The 13,775-nt window shown below is 42.5% G+C and overlaps 1 protein-coding gene across 1 annotated transcript; it reads right to left on the bottom strand.

The window, feature by feature from the left end:
* Positions 1 to 463: 463 nt before the first annotated feature.
* On the bottom strand, positions 464 to 3,060 carry LOC123169240 (uncharacterized). The gene is made up of 4 exons (XM_044587078.1): positions 2,623 to 3,060; positions 2,273 to 2,459; positions 1,558 to 1,842; positions 464 to 878 (listed from the first exon to the last, which is right to left on the bottom strand). The coding sequence occupies exons 1-4, from the start codon at positions 3,021 to 3,023 to the stop codon at positions 645 to 647; spliced, it is 1,107 nt and encodes a 368-aa protein (XP_044443013.1). The 5' UTR covers positions 3,024 to 3,060; the 3' UTR covers positions 464 to 644.
* Between the last annotated feature and the right edge of the window lie 10,715 nt (positions 3,061 to 13,775).

Raw genomic sequence — 13,775 nt, 5'->3', positions numbered from 1 at the left:
ACGGAGAGGTCTGCCATGAGTGCAGGAAACACACAATGGGATACTTAATTGGCGTGTCAGCATACTTTGGACTGGTTCTATCTCTTGCGTCAAAAATCACGGTGGGACACGCAAGATGCGAACCGAAGGTTGGAGCAGCAAGTACGCGGCCGGCGGGCATTGGCAAGTGGCTATAGAGCTGCGGTCGATGTTCGCAGAAACTCTTCATGAGTGCAGCAGGAGGCTGCGCGGGCTCACGAGACCAGGCTTAGTCAACAATAGCAGTGATATAGTGGTAGAGCCGCACACGGTGTAGCACCGTTGGGGCGGCCATACGTAAACAGCAAAAGGGACGCTTGAAGACGTGGATGCTATATATACCAAGATATGGATTTACACATGAACCGTTCCACAGATCTGTTTTATTCTGAGGAAAACAAACTCTGAAAATTACATCATTGAACATTGCAAAGGGCAAGCAACATAAAAATGTTACACGATCGATTTGATTTATGAAGAGCCACAAAACAGGCATAGACAAGGGGACACCCTTGTTAGCTAGCCATCTTATTGCTGGAACAGCGGAAAAGGTAGGAAATCAAACACTCTGATGATTAAGAGGAACATGCAGGTAGCTGCAGGCTGCAGCAGGGTCGAATACTGAATTATTTAGGAATGGTGTAAACACCAATCCTTGTGACGAAAACATTTAGAGTTTCTGCAAAGAAGCCCACCACGGTCGCATTCTCCGGCACGGTATAGCTGAATGGTTGGCTGGGGATAGTTCCAAAAGGACCATACGTATTGGTGTTGGTGACGATCTTAAATTGTGTCAGCCAGGATCCCAATGTCCCACCCCCAGTGATCTGCTTCACAAACTCTGATGGGCCAAACTTTATCTGTAAAAGAGCGCAGAATTAGTGAAGAGGAAAATTAGATGTATCATAAAGTATTTATTAGATGGCGTATGTATATATAGCTACTAACTCCATCGCTCCCAAAAAGATATAATTCTAAAATAGTGTTAGGTCAAATTATCTTAATTTACATAAAAAGATATTACCTTATATCATACTGCTAAATAAGCAAGTATGCGTACACTCTCTGTTATACAGACTTTTATTCATATATATAGGTCGCAGTGCTTTAAGTCAAACGTTACTATCTTTAATCATCTAATCAATTTCAAAACATCCTTATAGTTTTGCAACATATATATGAATTATATACTATAAAAGTATTTCCCATAGTAAATCTAAAAACATAAATCTTATGTTATGAATCTATATATAGTCAAAGATACAAATGCTTGACTTAGAACAAAACTAATACGACAAGTAAAAAACTTAGTGAGTACAATTTTTATGGATTATAATATATATTTTCATTATACTCTATATATACCTATGTTTGGAGTCTTACTGTTTGTTAATATTTTCAAGAAAACCAATTAAGTTAGTTTGACTTTAACCAAACATAGAACTGCATCGTCTTTTCTATGATGAAGGCAGGCATGAACCAACATGATTTGCAAAACAACCGCACGCAGATGCATGGTAAAGTATGAAATCTACTCACTTCGTTTGTGAATAGACCCCGATTGACACCCCAAGTATCAGTGGTGTGGATTTGCCCGTCTTCGTCAACATAGGAAAACTGTAACCCTTCAACTACACCATGATGGTAGATTGTTACACTTTCTAGACGACGTGATTTGCCTCCCATCTCATGAAGGGAGCCTCCAGTCATTCCACCCCATGGTCCTTGCTTTATAGGTGCAGGGATCTTTGTAGGTGCAATGATCTCTGTAGGTGGAGCGATCTGTGCAGGTGGTGCGATCTGTGTAGGTGGACAGACGACGACCTGAATATGAAGGAACAAGCATTTTGAGTGTTGGTTTAGGCCAACAAAATGAGAGAGCAAAGGAATAATAAATGAGAGAGCCAAACGAGTCATTGGCCAAAAAAGGAGAGTCCTCTACTTCTCCCTAGCTCTCCCCATTTTATATGGGTGGTAGGAGATGGGTTCTGTTTATGCCCCACGGTGGGGTTTATATTTACCACTGTGGGCTACAATTGGACCCTTGGCGCAGTTTGTATAAAAAATTGCCACTAAAGGCTACAAATGAAACTCTAAATATTATTTTGCGAGCCCTACTAAGCTTAATTCGAAATAATAACGGAAAAGAAATGATAAGTATTTTACCATATATAATAATACAAAGTGACCACCGAGACCACCAGAATATATAATGCAAAGTGGAGAACCTGAAATTAGTTACACGTACGCTTACCTCCTTCATGCGGCAGAAAAATTCAATAGTAAGCTCTTGTGTTGTTGTATTGCCTATAACACTATGTACTCTTCTGTTGATGATACCACGTGCCATTGCGAATTCACCGGTCCCACCTACAATGGCCCACTCATTTGCTTCATCATCATCATTAGCTCCCATAACCTGAAGAGTGGACCCTTTGAACCTGCATGCACAATATTAAATATAATCTAGTCAATTTTGTTCCAATATAATAATTAGGCCTGTCTCATCAGCAGTGGTTTCATGCCCTAATAAAGACTCCCATGTATTATTGGCCTTAGAGGTAAAACAATAAAAACCGTGGAACAAAGAGATAAGCAACATACCTTCCGACCACAAACACCAGGGTGAACCAATTGCTCCATTTGCCGGCAAGTGTGTGCATGCCGTGCGTTTGGGCAACCAGTTTCGCCTCGGAGCAAGGGCCGTCATAGATCCCCCAATTGTTCACAACAGTTTTACCTAGCCCTGTCGCAGCATTGGGCTGTATCACGTCTGACTGATTCGTGTTGCAGCCCGCAAAGATTTGGCGCAGATACAGATTGCCGACGTTCACCTTGGCGTTCTCCACGGTTCCACCGAAGTCGCAAGTCACCTTGAAATCGGTGGAGACGTCGCTGCCTCTGGGCGGGCAGCTTCTGTGCACCATGGGGACGTCCATGGTGGGTCCGGATGAGCCGTCGCAGCTGATCTCCATGGTGGGGCCATCGGTGGGTGCGCAGGCCATTGCTAGCTAGCTGGTGGTGGTGCTACTCGACTCAACTTAATTGTGTACGGAAGCTGATGAAACACAGGTGCGTCTACTCGTATTTATAGCCCGGGCCGGAACTGCAAGCTAGCTCAACACCAACACAGGTACGTGTACTCCTATTGCTTAGTTAGGTGACAAGCGTAGCCGTGACGCTGGCCAATGGTGACGTCGCCCATCCGCCCGCGCTGCCAATCCTGTGGCCAGTGGGGAACGAGGGAGAGGAGAGCAGCAGTCCCGTGGGTTCACACGCGCGCCTGCGCTGCCGTTGGGCGTCCTGTGGTGTGCCAAGCGACAAGCGTTGCGGGCTCTGCTTGCAAGCTGAGTCCCATGGGTTCACACGTCCTTGCAAATTTCAAGGAAAACGCTTACTTTCCTCCGGATGATAGGTAACGCGCGTGAATCAGCCGCCTCCACTGCCAACCACGTGTCCAAGTGGAAGGGCCACTGCTGGGTCCGCGCGCCCGCCGCTAACCCAAACGGACCGCTCGCTCCTTGTCATGCTTCACCGGGTATCCTGCATGCCAGTGTTTTTTTTGCCGGATGTAGACTCAGTTAGTACCAGTCGCACTAGCTAGTACTCCCTCCGTTTTTATTTAGTGCACGTATTAGTTTTTGTCAAAGTCAAGCTTTGTAAACTTTGACAAAGTTTATAAACAAAAATATTAACATATACAATAATAAATCAATACCATTAGATTCATTATTGAATGTACTTTCACTTCATATAGATTTGATATGGTAAATATTTAATTGTTTTCTATAAACTTGATCAAACTTTATGAAGTTTGACTTTAGTCAAATCTAATATGCACAGTAAATAAAAACGGAGAGTATTGCTCAACTGCCAGGTACAGAAGTACTAGCAGCTGCTTTCTTTTTCAACTCACAGAAAAACGCAACAAACATATTTTGAAGGCAATATATCTCGAGCCCGTTGTGGCAAGCGTTTTGGGCTCAGCTTGCAAGCCGAGATCACACGTACTTGCAAATTTTAAGGAAAACCCTTACTTTCCTCCGGATGATAGATACCGCGCGTGCATCAGCCGCCTGCACTGCCAACCACGTGTCCAAGTGGAGGGGCCCACTACTGGGTCCGTGCGGCCACCGCTAACCCAAACGGGCCACTCGCTCCATGTCATGCTTCACCGGGTATCCTGCATGCCAGTGTTTTTTTTTGCCGGATATAGACTCAGTTAGTACCAATCGCACTAGCTAGTACTCCCTCCGTTTTTATTTAGTGCGCGTATTAGTTTTTGTCAAAGTCAAGCTTTGTAAACTTTCACAAAGTTTATAAACAAAAATATTAACATATACAATAATAAATCAATACCATTAGATTCATTATTGAATGTACTTTCACTCCTTAGAGATCTGATACGGTAAATATTTTATTATTTTCTATAAACTTGATCAAACTTTACGAAATTTGACTTCAGCCAAAACTAATATGCAGAGTAAATAAAAACGGAGGGAGTACTGCTCAACTGCCAGGTACAGAAGTACTAGCAGTTGCTTTCTTTTTCAACTCACAAAAAAACGCAACAAACATATTTTGAAGGCAATATATCTCGAGCCCGTTGTGCCAAGTGTTGCGGGCTCAGCTTGCAAGCCGAGTCCCATAGGTTCACACGTCCTTACAAATTTTAAGAAAAACACTTACTTTCCTCCGGATGATAGATAACGCGCGTGCATCAGCCGCCTCCACTGCCAACCACGTGCCCAAGTGGAGGGGCCCACTGCTGGGTCCGTGCGGCCACCGTTAACCCAAACGGGCCACTCGCTCCATGTAATGCTTCACCCGGTATCCTGCATGCCAGTGTTTTTTTGCCCGATGTAGACTCAGTTAGTACTAGTCGCACTAGCTAGTACTCCCTCCGTTTTTATTTAGTGCGCGTATTAGTTTTTGTCAAAGTCAAGCTTTGTAAACTTTGACAAAGTTTATAAACAAAAATATTAACATATACAATAATAAATCAATACCATTAGATTCATTATTGAATGTACTTGAAGGAAATATGCCCTAGAGGCAATAATAAAGTTGTTATTTATATTTCTTTATATCATGATAAATGTTTATTATTCATGCTAGAATTGTATTAACCGGAAACTTAGTACATGTGTGAATACATAGAAAAACATAGTGTCACTAGTATGCCTCTACTTGACTAGCTCGTTGAATCAAAGATGGTTAAGTTTCCTAGCCATAGACATGAGTTGTCATTTGATTAACGGGATCGCATCATTAGAGAATGATGTGATTGACTTGACCCATTCCGTTAGCTTAGCACTTGATCGTTTAGTATGTTGCTATTGCTTTCTTCATGACTTATACATGTTCCGATGACTATGAGATTATGCAACTCCCAAATAACGGAGGAACACCTTGTGTGCTATCAAACGTCACAACGTAACTGGGTGATTATAAAGATGCTCTACAGGTGTCTCCGAAAGTGTTTGTTGGGTTGGCATAGATCAAGATTAGGATTTGTCACTCCGAGTATCGGAGAGGTATCTCTGGGCCCTCTCGGTAATGCACATCAGTATAAGCCTTGCAAGCAATGTAACTAATGAGTTAGTTGCGGGATGATGCATTACGGAATGAGTAAAGAGACTTGCCAGTAACGAGATTGAACTAGGTATTGAGATACCGACGATCGAATCTCAGGCAAGTAACATACCTATGACAAAGGGAACATAGTATGTTGTTATGCGGTTTGACCGATAAAGATCTTCGTAGAATATGTAGGAGCCAATATGAGCTTCCAGGTTCCGCTGTTGGTTATTGACCGGAGATGAGTCTCGATCATGTCCACATAGTTCTCGAACCCGTAGGGTCCGCCGTTTTGATGTATCGAAGGCTGTTCGGAGTCCCGGATGAGATCAGGGACATGACGAGGAGTCCCGAAATGTTCGAGACGTAAAGATCGATATATTGGAAGGCTATATTCGGACATCTGAAAGGTTCTGAGTGGTTCGGGTATTTATCGGAGTACCGGAGAGTTACGGGAATTCGCTGGGGAGTATATGGGCCTTATTGGGCTTTAGGGGAGAGAGAGAGGGGCTGCCTATGGCAGGCCGCGCGCCCCCCAAGGCCTAGTCCGAATTGGACTAGGGGGAGGGGCGGCGCCCCCTCCTTCCTTCTCTTCTCTCTTCCCCTTCCTTCTCTCCTACTCCTACTACTTGGAAGGGGTGGAATCCTACTCCCGGTGGGAGTAGGACTCCCCAGGGCGCGCCATAGTAGAGGGCCGGCCCTCCGCCTCCTCCACTCCTTTATATACGGGGGAGGGGGGCACCCCATTGCCACACAAGTTGTTCATTGATCTCTTAGCCGTGTGCGGTGCCCCCCTCCATCATAATCCACCTCGGTCATATAGTTGCAGTGCTTAGGCGAAGCCCTGTGCCGGTAGCTTCATCATCACCGACATCACGCCGTCGTGCTGACGAAACTCTCCCTCGACACACTGCTGGATCGTGAGTTCGTGGGACGTCATCGAGCTGAACGTGTGCTGAACTCGGAGGTGCCGTGCGTTCGCTACTTGGATCGGTCGGATCATGAAGATGTACGACTACATCAACCGCGTTGTCATAACGCTTCCGCTTACGGTCTACGAGGGTACATGGACAACACTCTCCCGCTCGTTGCTATGCATCACCATGATCTTACGTGTGCGTAGGAAGTTTTTTGAAATTACTACGTTCCCCAACAGTGGCATCCGAGCCAGGTTTATGCGTAGATGTTATATGCACGAGTAGAACACAAGTGAGTTGTGGGCGATACTAGTCATGCTGCTTACCAGCATGTCATACTTTGATTCGGCGATATTGTTGGATGAAGCGGCCCGGACCGACATTACGCGTACGCTTACGCGAGGCTGGTTCTACCGACGTGCTTCGCACACAGGTGGCTGGCGAGTGTCAGTTTCTCCAACTTTAGTTGAATCGAGTGTGGCTACGCCCGGTCCTTGTTGAAGGTTAAAACAACACATACTTGACGAAATATCGTTGTGGTTTTGATACGTAGGTAAGAACGGTTCTTGCTCAGCCCGTAGCAGCCACGTAAAACTTGCAACAACAAAATAGAGGACGTCTAACTTGTTTTTGCAGGGCATGTTGTGATGTGATATGGTCAAGACATGATGCTAAATTTTATTGTATGAGATGATCATGTTTTGTAACGGAGTTATCGGCAACTGGCAGGAGCCATATGGTTGTCGCTTTATTGTATGAAATGCAATCGCCATGTAATTGCTTTACTTTATCACTAAGTGGTAGCAATAGTCGTAGAAGCAATAGTTGGCGAGATGACAACGATGCTACGATGGAGATCAAGGTGTCGCGCCGGTGACAATGGTGATCATGACGGTGCTTTGGAGATGGAGATGAAAGGCACAAGATGATGATGGCCATATCATATCACTTATATTGATTGCATGTGATGTTTATCTTTTATGCATCTTATTTTGCTTAGTTCGGCGGTAGCATTTAAGATGATCTCTCACTAAATTTCAAGGTACAAGTATTCTCCCTGAGTATGCACCGTTGCGAAAGTTCGTCGTGCCGAGACACCATGTGATGATCGGGTGAGATAAGCTCGACGTTCACATACAAGGGTGCAAGCCAGTTTTGCACACGCAGAATACTCGGGTTAAACTTGATGAGCCTAGCATATGCAGATATGGCCTCGGAACACTTCTCCATCTCACGTGATGATCGGACATGGTTTAGTTGATATGGGTCACGTGATCACTTAGATGATTAGAGGGATGTCTATCTAAGTGGGAGTTCTTAAGTAATATTATTAATTGAACTTTAATTTATCATGAACTTAGTCCTGGTAGTGTTAGCATATCTATGTTGTAGATCAATAGCTCGCGTTTAGCCCCCTGTTTTATTTTTTGATATGTTCCTAGAGAAAACTAAGTTGAAAGATGTTAGTAGCAATGATGTGGATTGGATCCGTGATCTGATGATTATCCTCATTGCTGCACAGAAGAATTATGTCCTTGATGCACCGCTAGGTGACACAGACCGATTGCAGAAGCAAATGCAGACGTTATGAACGTTTGGCAAGCTCGATATGATGACTACTTGATAGTTTAGTGCACCATGCTTTACGGCTACAATCGAGGCTTCAAAGACGTTTTTGAAACGCCACGGAGCATATGAGATGTTCCAAGAGTTGAAATTAGTATTTCAGACTCATGCCCATGTCGAAAGATATGAGACCTTTGACAAGTACTTTGCCTACAAGATGGAGGAGAATAGCTCAGCTAGTGAGCATGTGCTCAGAATGTCTGAGTACTACAATCACTTGAATCAAGTGGGAGTTAATCTTCCAGATAAGATAGTGATTGACAGAGTTCTCTAGTCACTATCACCAAGTTACTAGAACTTCGTGATGAACTATAATATGCAAGGGATAACGGAAACAATTCCCAAGCTCTTCGTGATGTTGAAATCGACGAAGGTAAAAATCAAGAAAAGCATCAAGTGTTGATGGTTGACAAGACCACTAGTTTCAAGAAAAGGGCAAAGGGAAGAAGGGGAACTTCAAAAAGAACGGCAACCAAGTTGCTGCTCCCGTGAAGAAGCCCAAAGCTAGACCCAAGCCTGAAACTGAGTGCTTCTACTGCAAAGGAAATGGTCACTGGAAGTGGATTTGCCCTAAGTATTTTGGCGGATAAGAAGGATGGCAAAGTGAACAAAGGTATATTGGGTATACATGTTATTGAAGTGTACTTTACTAGTGTTTATAGCAACCCCTCGGTATTTGACACTGCTTCAGTTGCAAAGAGTAGTAACTCGAAAGGGGAGTTGCAGAATGAACATAAATTAGCTAAGGATGAAGTGACAATGTGTGTTGGAAGTGGTTCCAAGATTGATATAATCATCATCACACACTCCCTATACTTTCAGGATTAGTGTTGAACCTAAAACAAATGTTATTTGGTGTTTGCGTTGAGCATAAATATGATTGGATCATGTTTATTGCGATACGGTTATTCATTCAAGTCAAAGAATAATTGTTGTTCTATTTACATGAGTAAAACCTTCTATGGTCATACACTCAATATAAGTGGTTTATTGAATCTCGATCGTAGTGATACACATATTCATAATATTGAAGCCAAAAGATGCAAAGTTAATAATGATAGTGCAACTTATTTGTGGCACTACCGTTTAGGTCATATTGGTGTAAAGCGCATCAAGAAACTCCATGCTGATGGGCTTTTGGAATCACTTGATTATGAATCACTTGGTACTTGCGAACCATGCCTCATGGGCAAGATGACTAAAACTCCGTTCTCCGGAACAATGGAGCGAGCAACAGATTTGTTGGAAATCATACATACTGATGTATGTGGTCTGATGAATGTTGAGGCTCGCGGCGGGTATCGTTATTTTCTGACCTTCACATATGATTTGAGCAGATATGGGTATATCTACTTGATGAAACATAGGTTTGAAACATTTGAAAAGTTCATATAATTTCAGAGTGAAGTGGAAAATCATCGTAACAAGAAAATAAAGATTCTGCGATCTGGTCGTGGAGGAGAATATTTGAGTTACGAGTTTGGTCTTCATTTGAAACAATGCGGAATAGTTTCGCAACTCACGCCACCTGGAACACCACAGCGTAATGGTGTGTCCGAACATCGTAACCGTACTTTATTAGATATGGTGCAATCTATGATGTCTCTTACCGATTTACCACTATCGTTTTGGAGTTATGCATTAGAGACAGCTGCATTCACGTTAAATAGGGCACAATCCAGATCCGTTGAGACGACACCATATGAACTTTGGTTTGGCAAGAAACCAAAGTTGACGTTTCTTAAAGTTTGGTGTTGCGATGCTTATGTGAAAAAGTTTCATCCTGATAAGCTCAAACCCAAATCGTAGAAATGTGTCTTCATAGGATACCCAAAGGAGACAGTTGGGTACACCTTCTATCACAGATCCGAAGGCAAGACATTCGTTGCTAAGAATGGATCCTTTATAGCGAAGGAGTTTCTCTCGAAAGAAGCGGGTGGGAGGAAAGTAGAACTTGATGAGGTAACTGTACCTGCTCCCTTATTGGAAAGTAGTTCATCATAGAAATTTGTTCCTGTGACTCCTACACCAATTAGTGAGGAAGCTAATGATGATGATCATGTAACTTCAGATCAAGCTACTACCGAACCTCGTAGGTCAACCAGAGTGAAATCCGCACCAGAGTAGTACGGTAATCTTGTTTCTGGAGGTCATGTTACTTGACCATGATGAACCTACGAAATATGAGGAAGCGGTGATGAGCCGAGATTCCGCGAAATGGCTTGAGGCCATGAAATCTGAGATGGAATCCATGTATGGGAACAAAGTGTGGACTTTGGTTGACTTGCCCGATGATCGGCAAGCCATAGAAAATGAATGGATCTTCAAGAGGAAGACGAACACTGATAGTAGTGTTACTATCTACAAAGCTAGACTTGTCGAAAAAGGTTTTGACAAAGTTCAAGGTGTTGACTACGATGAGATTTTCTCACCCGTAGTGATGCTTAAGTCTGTCCGAATCATGTTAGCATATTGCCACATTTTATGAAATCTGGCAAATGGATGTCAAAACTACATTCATTAATAGATTTCTTAAAGAAGAGTTGTAGATGATGCAACCAGAAGGTTTTATCGATAATAAAGGGGCTAACAAAATGTGCAAGCTCCAGCGATCCATCTATGGACTGGTGCAAGCATCTCGGAGTTGGAATATACGCATTGATGAGTTGATCAAAGCATATAGTTTTATACAGACTTGCGGTGAAGCCTGTATTTGCAAGAAAGTGAGTGGGAGCACTACAACATTTCTGATAAATATATGTGAATGACATATTGTTGATCGTAAATAATGTAGAATTTTCTAGAAAGCATAAAGGAGTATTTGAAAGGAGTTTTTCAAAGAAAGACCTTGGTGAAGCTGCTTACATAGTGAGCATCAAGATCTATAGAGATAGATCAAGACGCTTAATAAGTTTTTTCAATGAGTACTGATACGTCTCCAACGTATCTATATATTTTGATTGTTCCATGCTATTATATATTCTGTTTTGGATGTTTAATGGGCTTATTTATACACTTTTATATTATTTTGGGGACTAACCTATTAACCGGAGGCCCAGCCCAAATTGCAGTTTTTTTACCTATTTCAGTGTTTCGTAGAAAAAGTATATCAAACGGAGTCCAAACGGAATGAAACCTTCGGGAACGTGATTTTTGGAACAAACGTGATCCAGAGGACTTGGAGTGGACGTCAAGCAACAGACGAGGAGGCCACGAGGTAGGGGGGCACGCCCACCCCCACCAAGCGCGCCCTCCACCCTCGTGGGCCCCTCGTGGCTCCACCGACCTACTTCTTCCTCCTATATATACCTAAGTACCCCCAAACCATCAGAAGCGACCACGAAAACCTAATTCCACCGCCGCAACCTTCTGTACCCATGAGATCCCATCTTGGGGCCTTTTCCGGCGTCCTGCCGGAGGGGGCATTGATCACGGAGGGCTTCTACATCAACACCATAGCCTCTCCGATGATGTGTGAGTAGTTTACCTCAGACCTTCGGGTCCATAGTTATTAGCTAGATGGCTTCTTCTCTCTCTTTGGATCTCAATACAAAGTTCTCCTCGATTCTCTTGGAGATCTATTTGATGTAATCTTCTTTTGCAGTGTGTTTGTCGAGATCCGATGAATTGTGGGTTTATGATCAAGATTATCTATGAACAATATTTGAATCTTCTCTGAATTCTTTTATGTATGATTGGTTATCTTTGCAAGTCTCTTCGAATTATCAGTTTGGTTTGGCCTACTAGATTGATCTTTCTTGCAATGGGAGAAGTGCTTAGCTTTGGGTTCAATCTTGCGGTGTCCTTTCCCAGTGACAGCAGGGGAAGCAAGGCACGTATTGTATTGTTGCCATCGAGGATAAAAAGATGGGGTTTATATCATATTGCATGAGTTTATCCCTCTACATCATGTCATCTTGCTTAAAGCGTTACTCTGTTCTTATGAACTTAATACTCTAGATGCATGCTAGATAGCGGTCGATGTGTGGAGTAATAGTAGTAGATGCAGAATCGTTTCGGTCTACTTGTCACGGACATGATACCTATATACATGATCATACCTACATATTCTCATTACTATGCTCAATTCTATCAATTGCTCGACAATAATTTGTTCACCCACCATAATACTTATGCTATCTTGAGAGAAGCCACTAGTGAAACTTATGGCCCCCGGGTCTATTTTCCATCATATTAATCTCCTGTTATTTCCATTATTGTTTACTTGCTTTCTTTACTTTTACTCTTTATTATAAAAATACCAAAAATATTATCTTATCATCTCTATCAGATGTTGGTTGCGAGGTTCTTATTTGTCTGTGTAGGTGCAAGGGACTTGAGCGTGACCTCCTACTGGATTGATACCTTGGTTCTCAAAAACTGAGGGAAGTACTTACGCTACTTTACTGCATCACCCTTTCCTCTTCAAGGGAAAACCAACGCAGTGCTCAAGAGGTAGCAAGTACATACCTTGACAAGTTTTTGAAGTAGTTCAAAATGGAACATTCAAAAAAAGAGTTCTTGCCTATGTTACAAGTTATGAAATTGAGTAAGACTCAAAGCCCGACCACGGCAGAAGATAGAAAGAGAATGAAAGTCATTCCCTATGCCTCAGCCATAGGTTCTATAAAGTATGCCATGTTGTGTACCAGATCTATTGTATACCCTACAGTGAGTTTGGCAAGGGAGTACAATAGTGATCTAGGATTAGATCACTGAACAACGGTCAAAATTATCCTTAGTGGAATAAGGATATGTTTCTCGATTATGGAGGTGACAACAGGTTCGTCGTAAAGGGTTACGTCGATGCGAGTTTAGACACTGATCTAGATAAATCTAAGTCTCAATCTGGATACATATTGAAAGTCGGAGCAATTAGCTAAAGTAGCTCCGTGCAGAGCACTGTAGATATAGAAATTTGCGAAATACATACGGATCTGAATTTGGCAGAACCGTTGACTAAACTTCTCTCACAAGCAAAACATGATCACACCTTAGTACTCTTTGGGTGTTAATCACATGGCGATGTGAACTAGATTACTGACTCTAGTAAACCCTTTGAGTATTGGCCACATGGCGATGTGAACTATGGATATTAATCACATGGTGATGTGAACTATTGGTGTTAAATCACATGGTGATGTGAACTAGATTATTGACTCTAGTGCAAGTGGGAGACTGAAGGAAATATGCCCTAGAGGCAATAATAAAGTTGTTATTTATATTTCTTTATAACATGATAAATGTTTATTATTCATGCTAGAATTGTATTAACCGGAAACTTAGTACATGTGTGAATACATAGACAAACACAGTGTCACTAGTATGCCTCTACTTGACTAGCTCGTTGAATCAAAGATGGTTAAGTTTCCTAGCCATAGACATGAGTTGTCATTTGATTAACGGGATCACATCATTAGAGAATGATGTGATTGACTTGGCCCATTCCGTTAGCTTAGCACTTCATCGTTTAGTATGTTGCTATTGCTTTCTTCATGACTTATACATGTTCCTATGACGATGAGATTATGCAACTCCCGAATACCGGAGGAACACCTTGTGTGCTATCAAACGTCACAACGTAACTGGGTGATTATAAAGATGCTCTATAGGTGTCTCCGAAGGTGTTTGTTG

The sequence above is a fragment of the Triticum aestivum genome, chromosome 7D (genome assembly GCF_018294505.1).
Source record: "Triticum aestivum cultivar Chinese Spring chromosome 7D, IWGSC CS RefSeq v2.1, whole genome shotgun sequence".
In the NCBI taxonomy this organism is placed as follows: domain Eukaryota; kingdom Viridiplantae; phylum Streptophyta; class Magnoliopsida; order Poales; family Poaceae; genus Triticum; species Triticum aestivum.
Note: the sequence above shows the minus strand (reverse complement) of the source record. Positions and strands in the feature narration are given on the sequence as shown.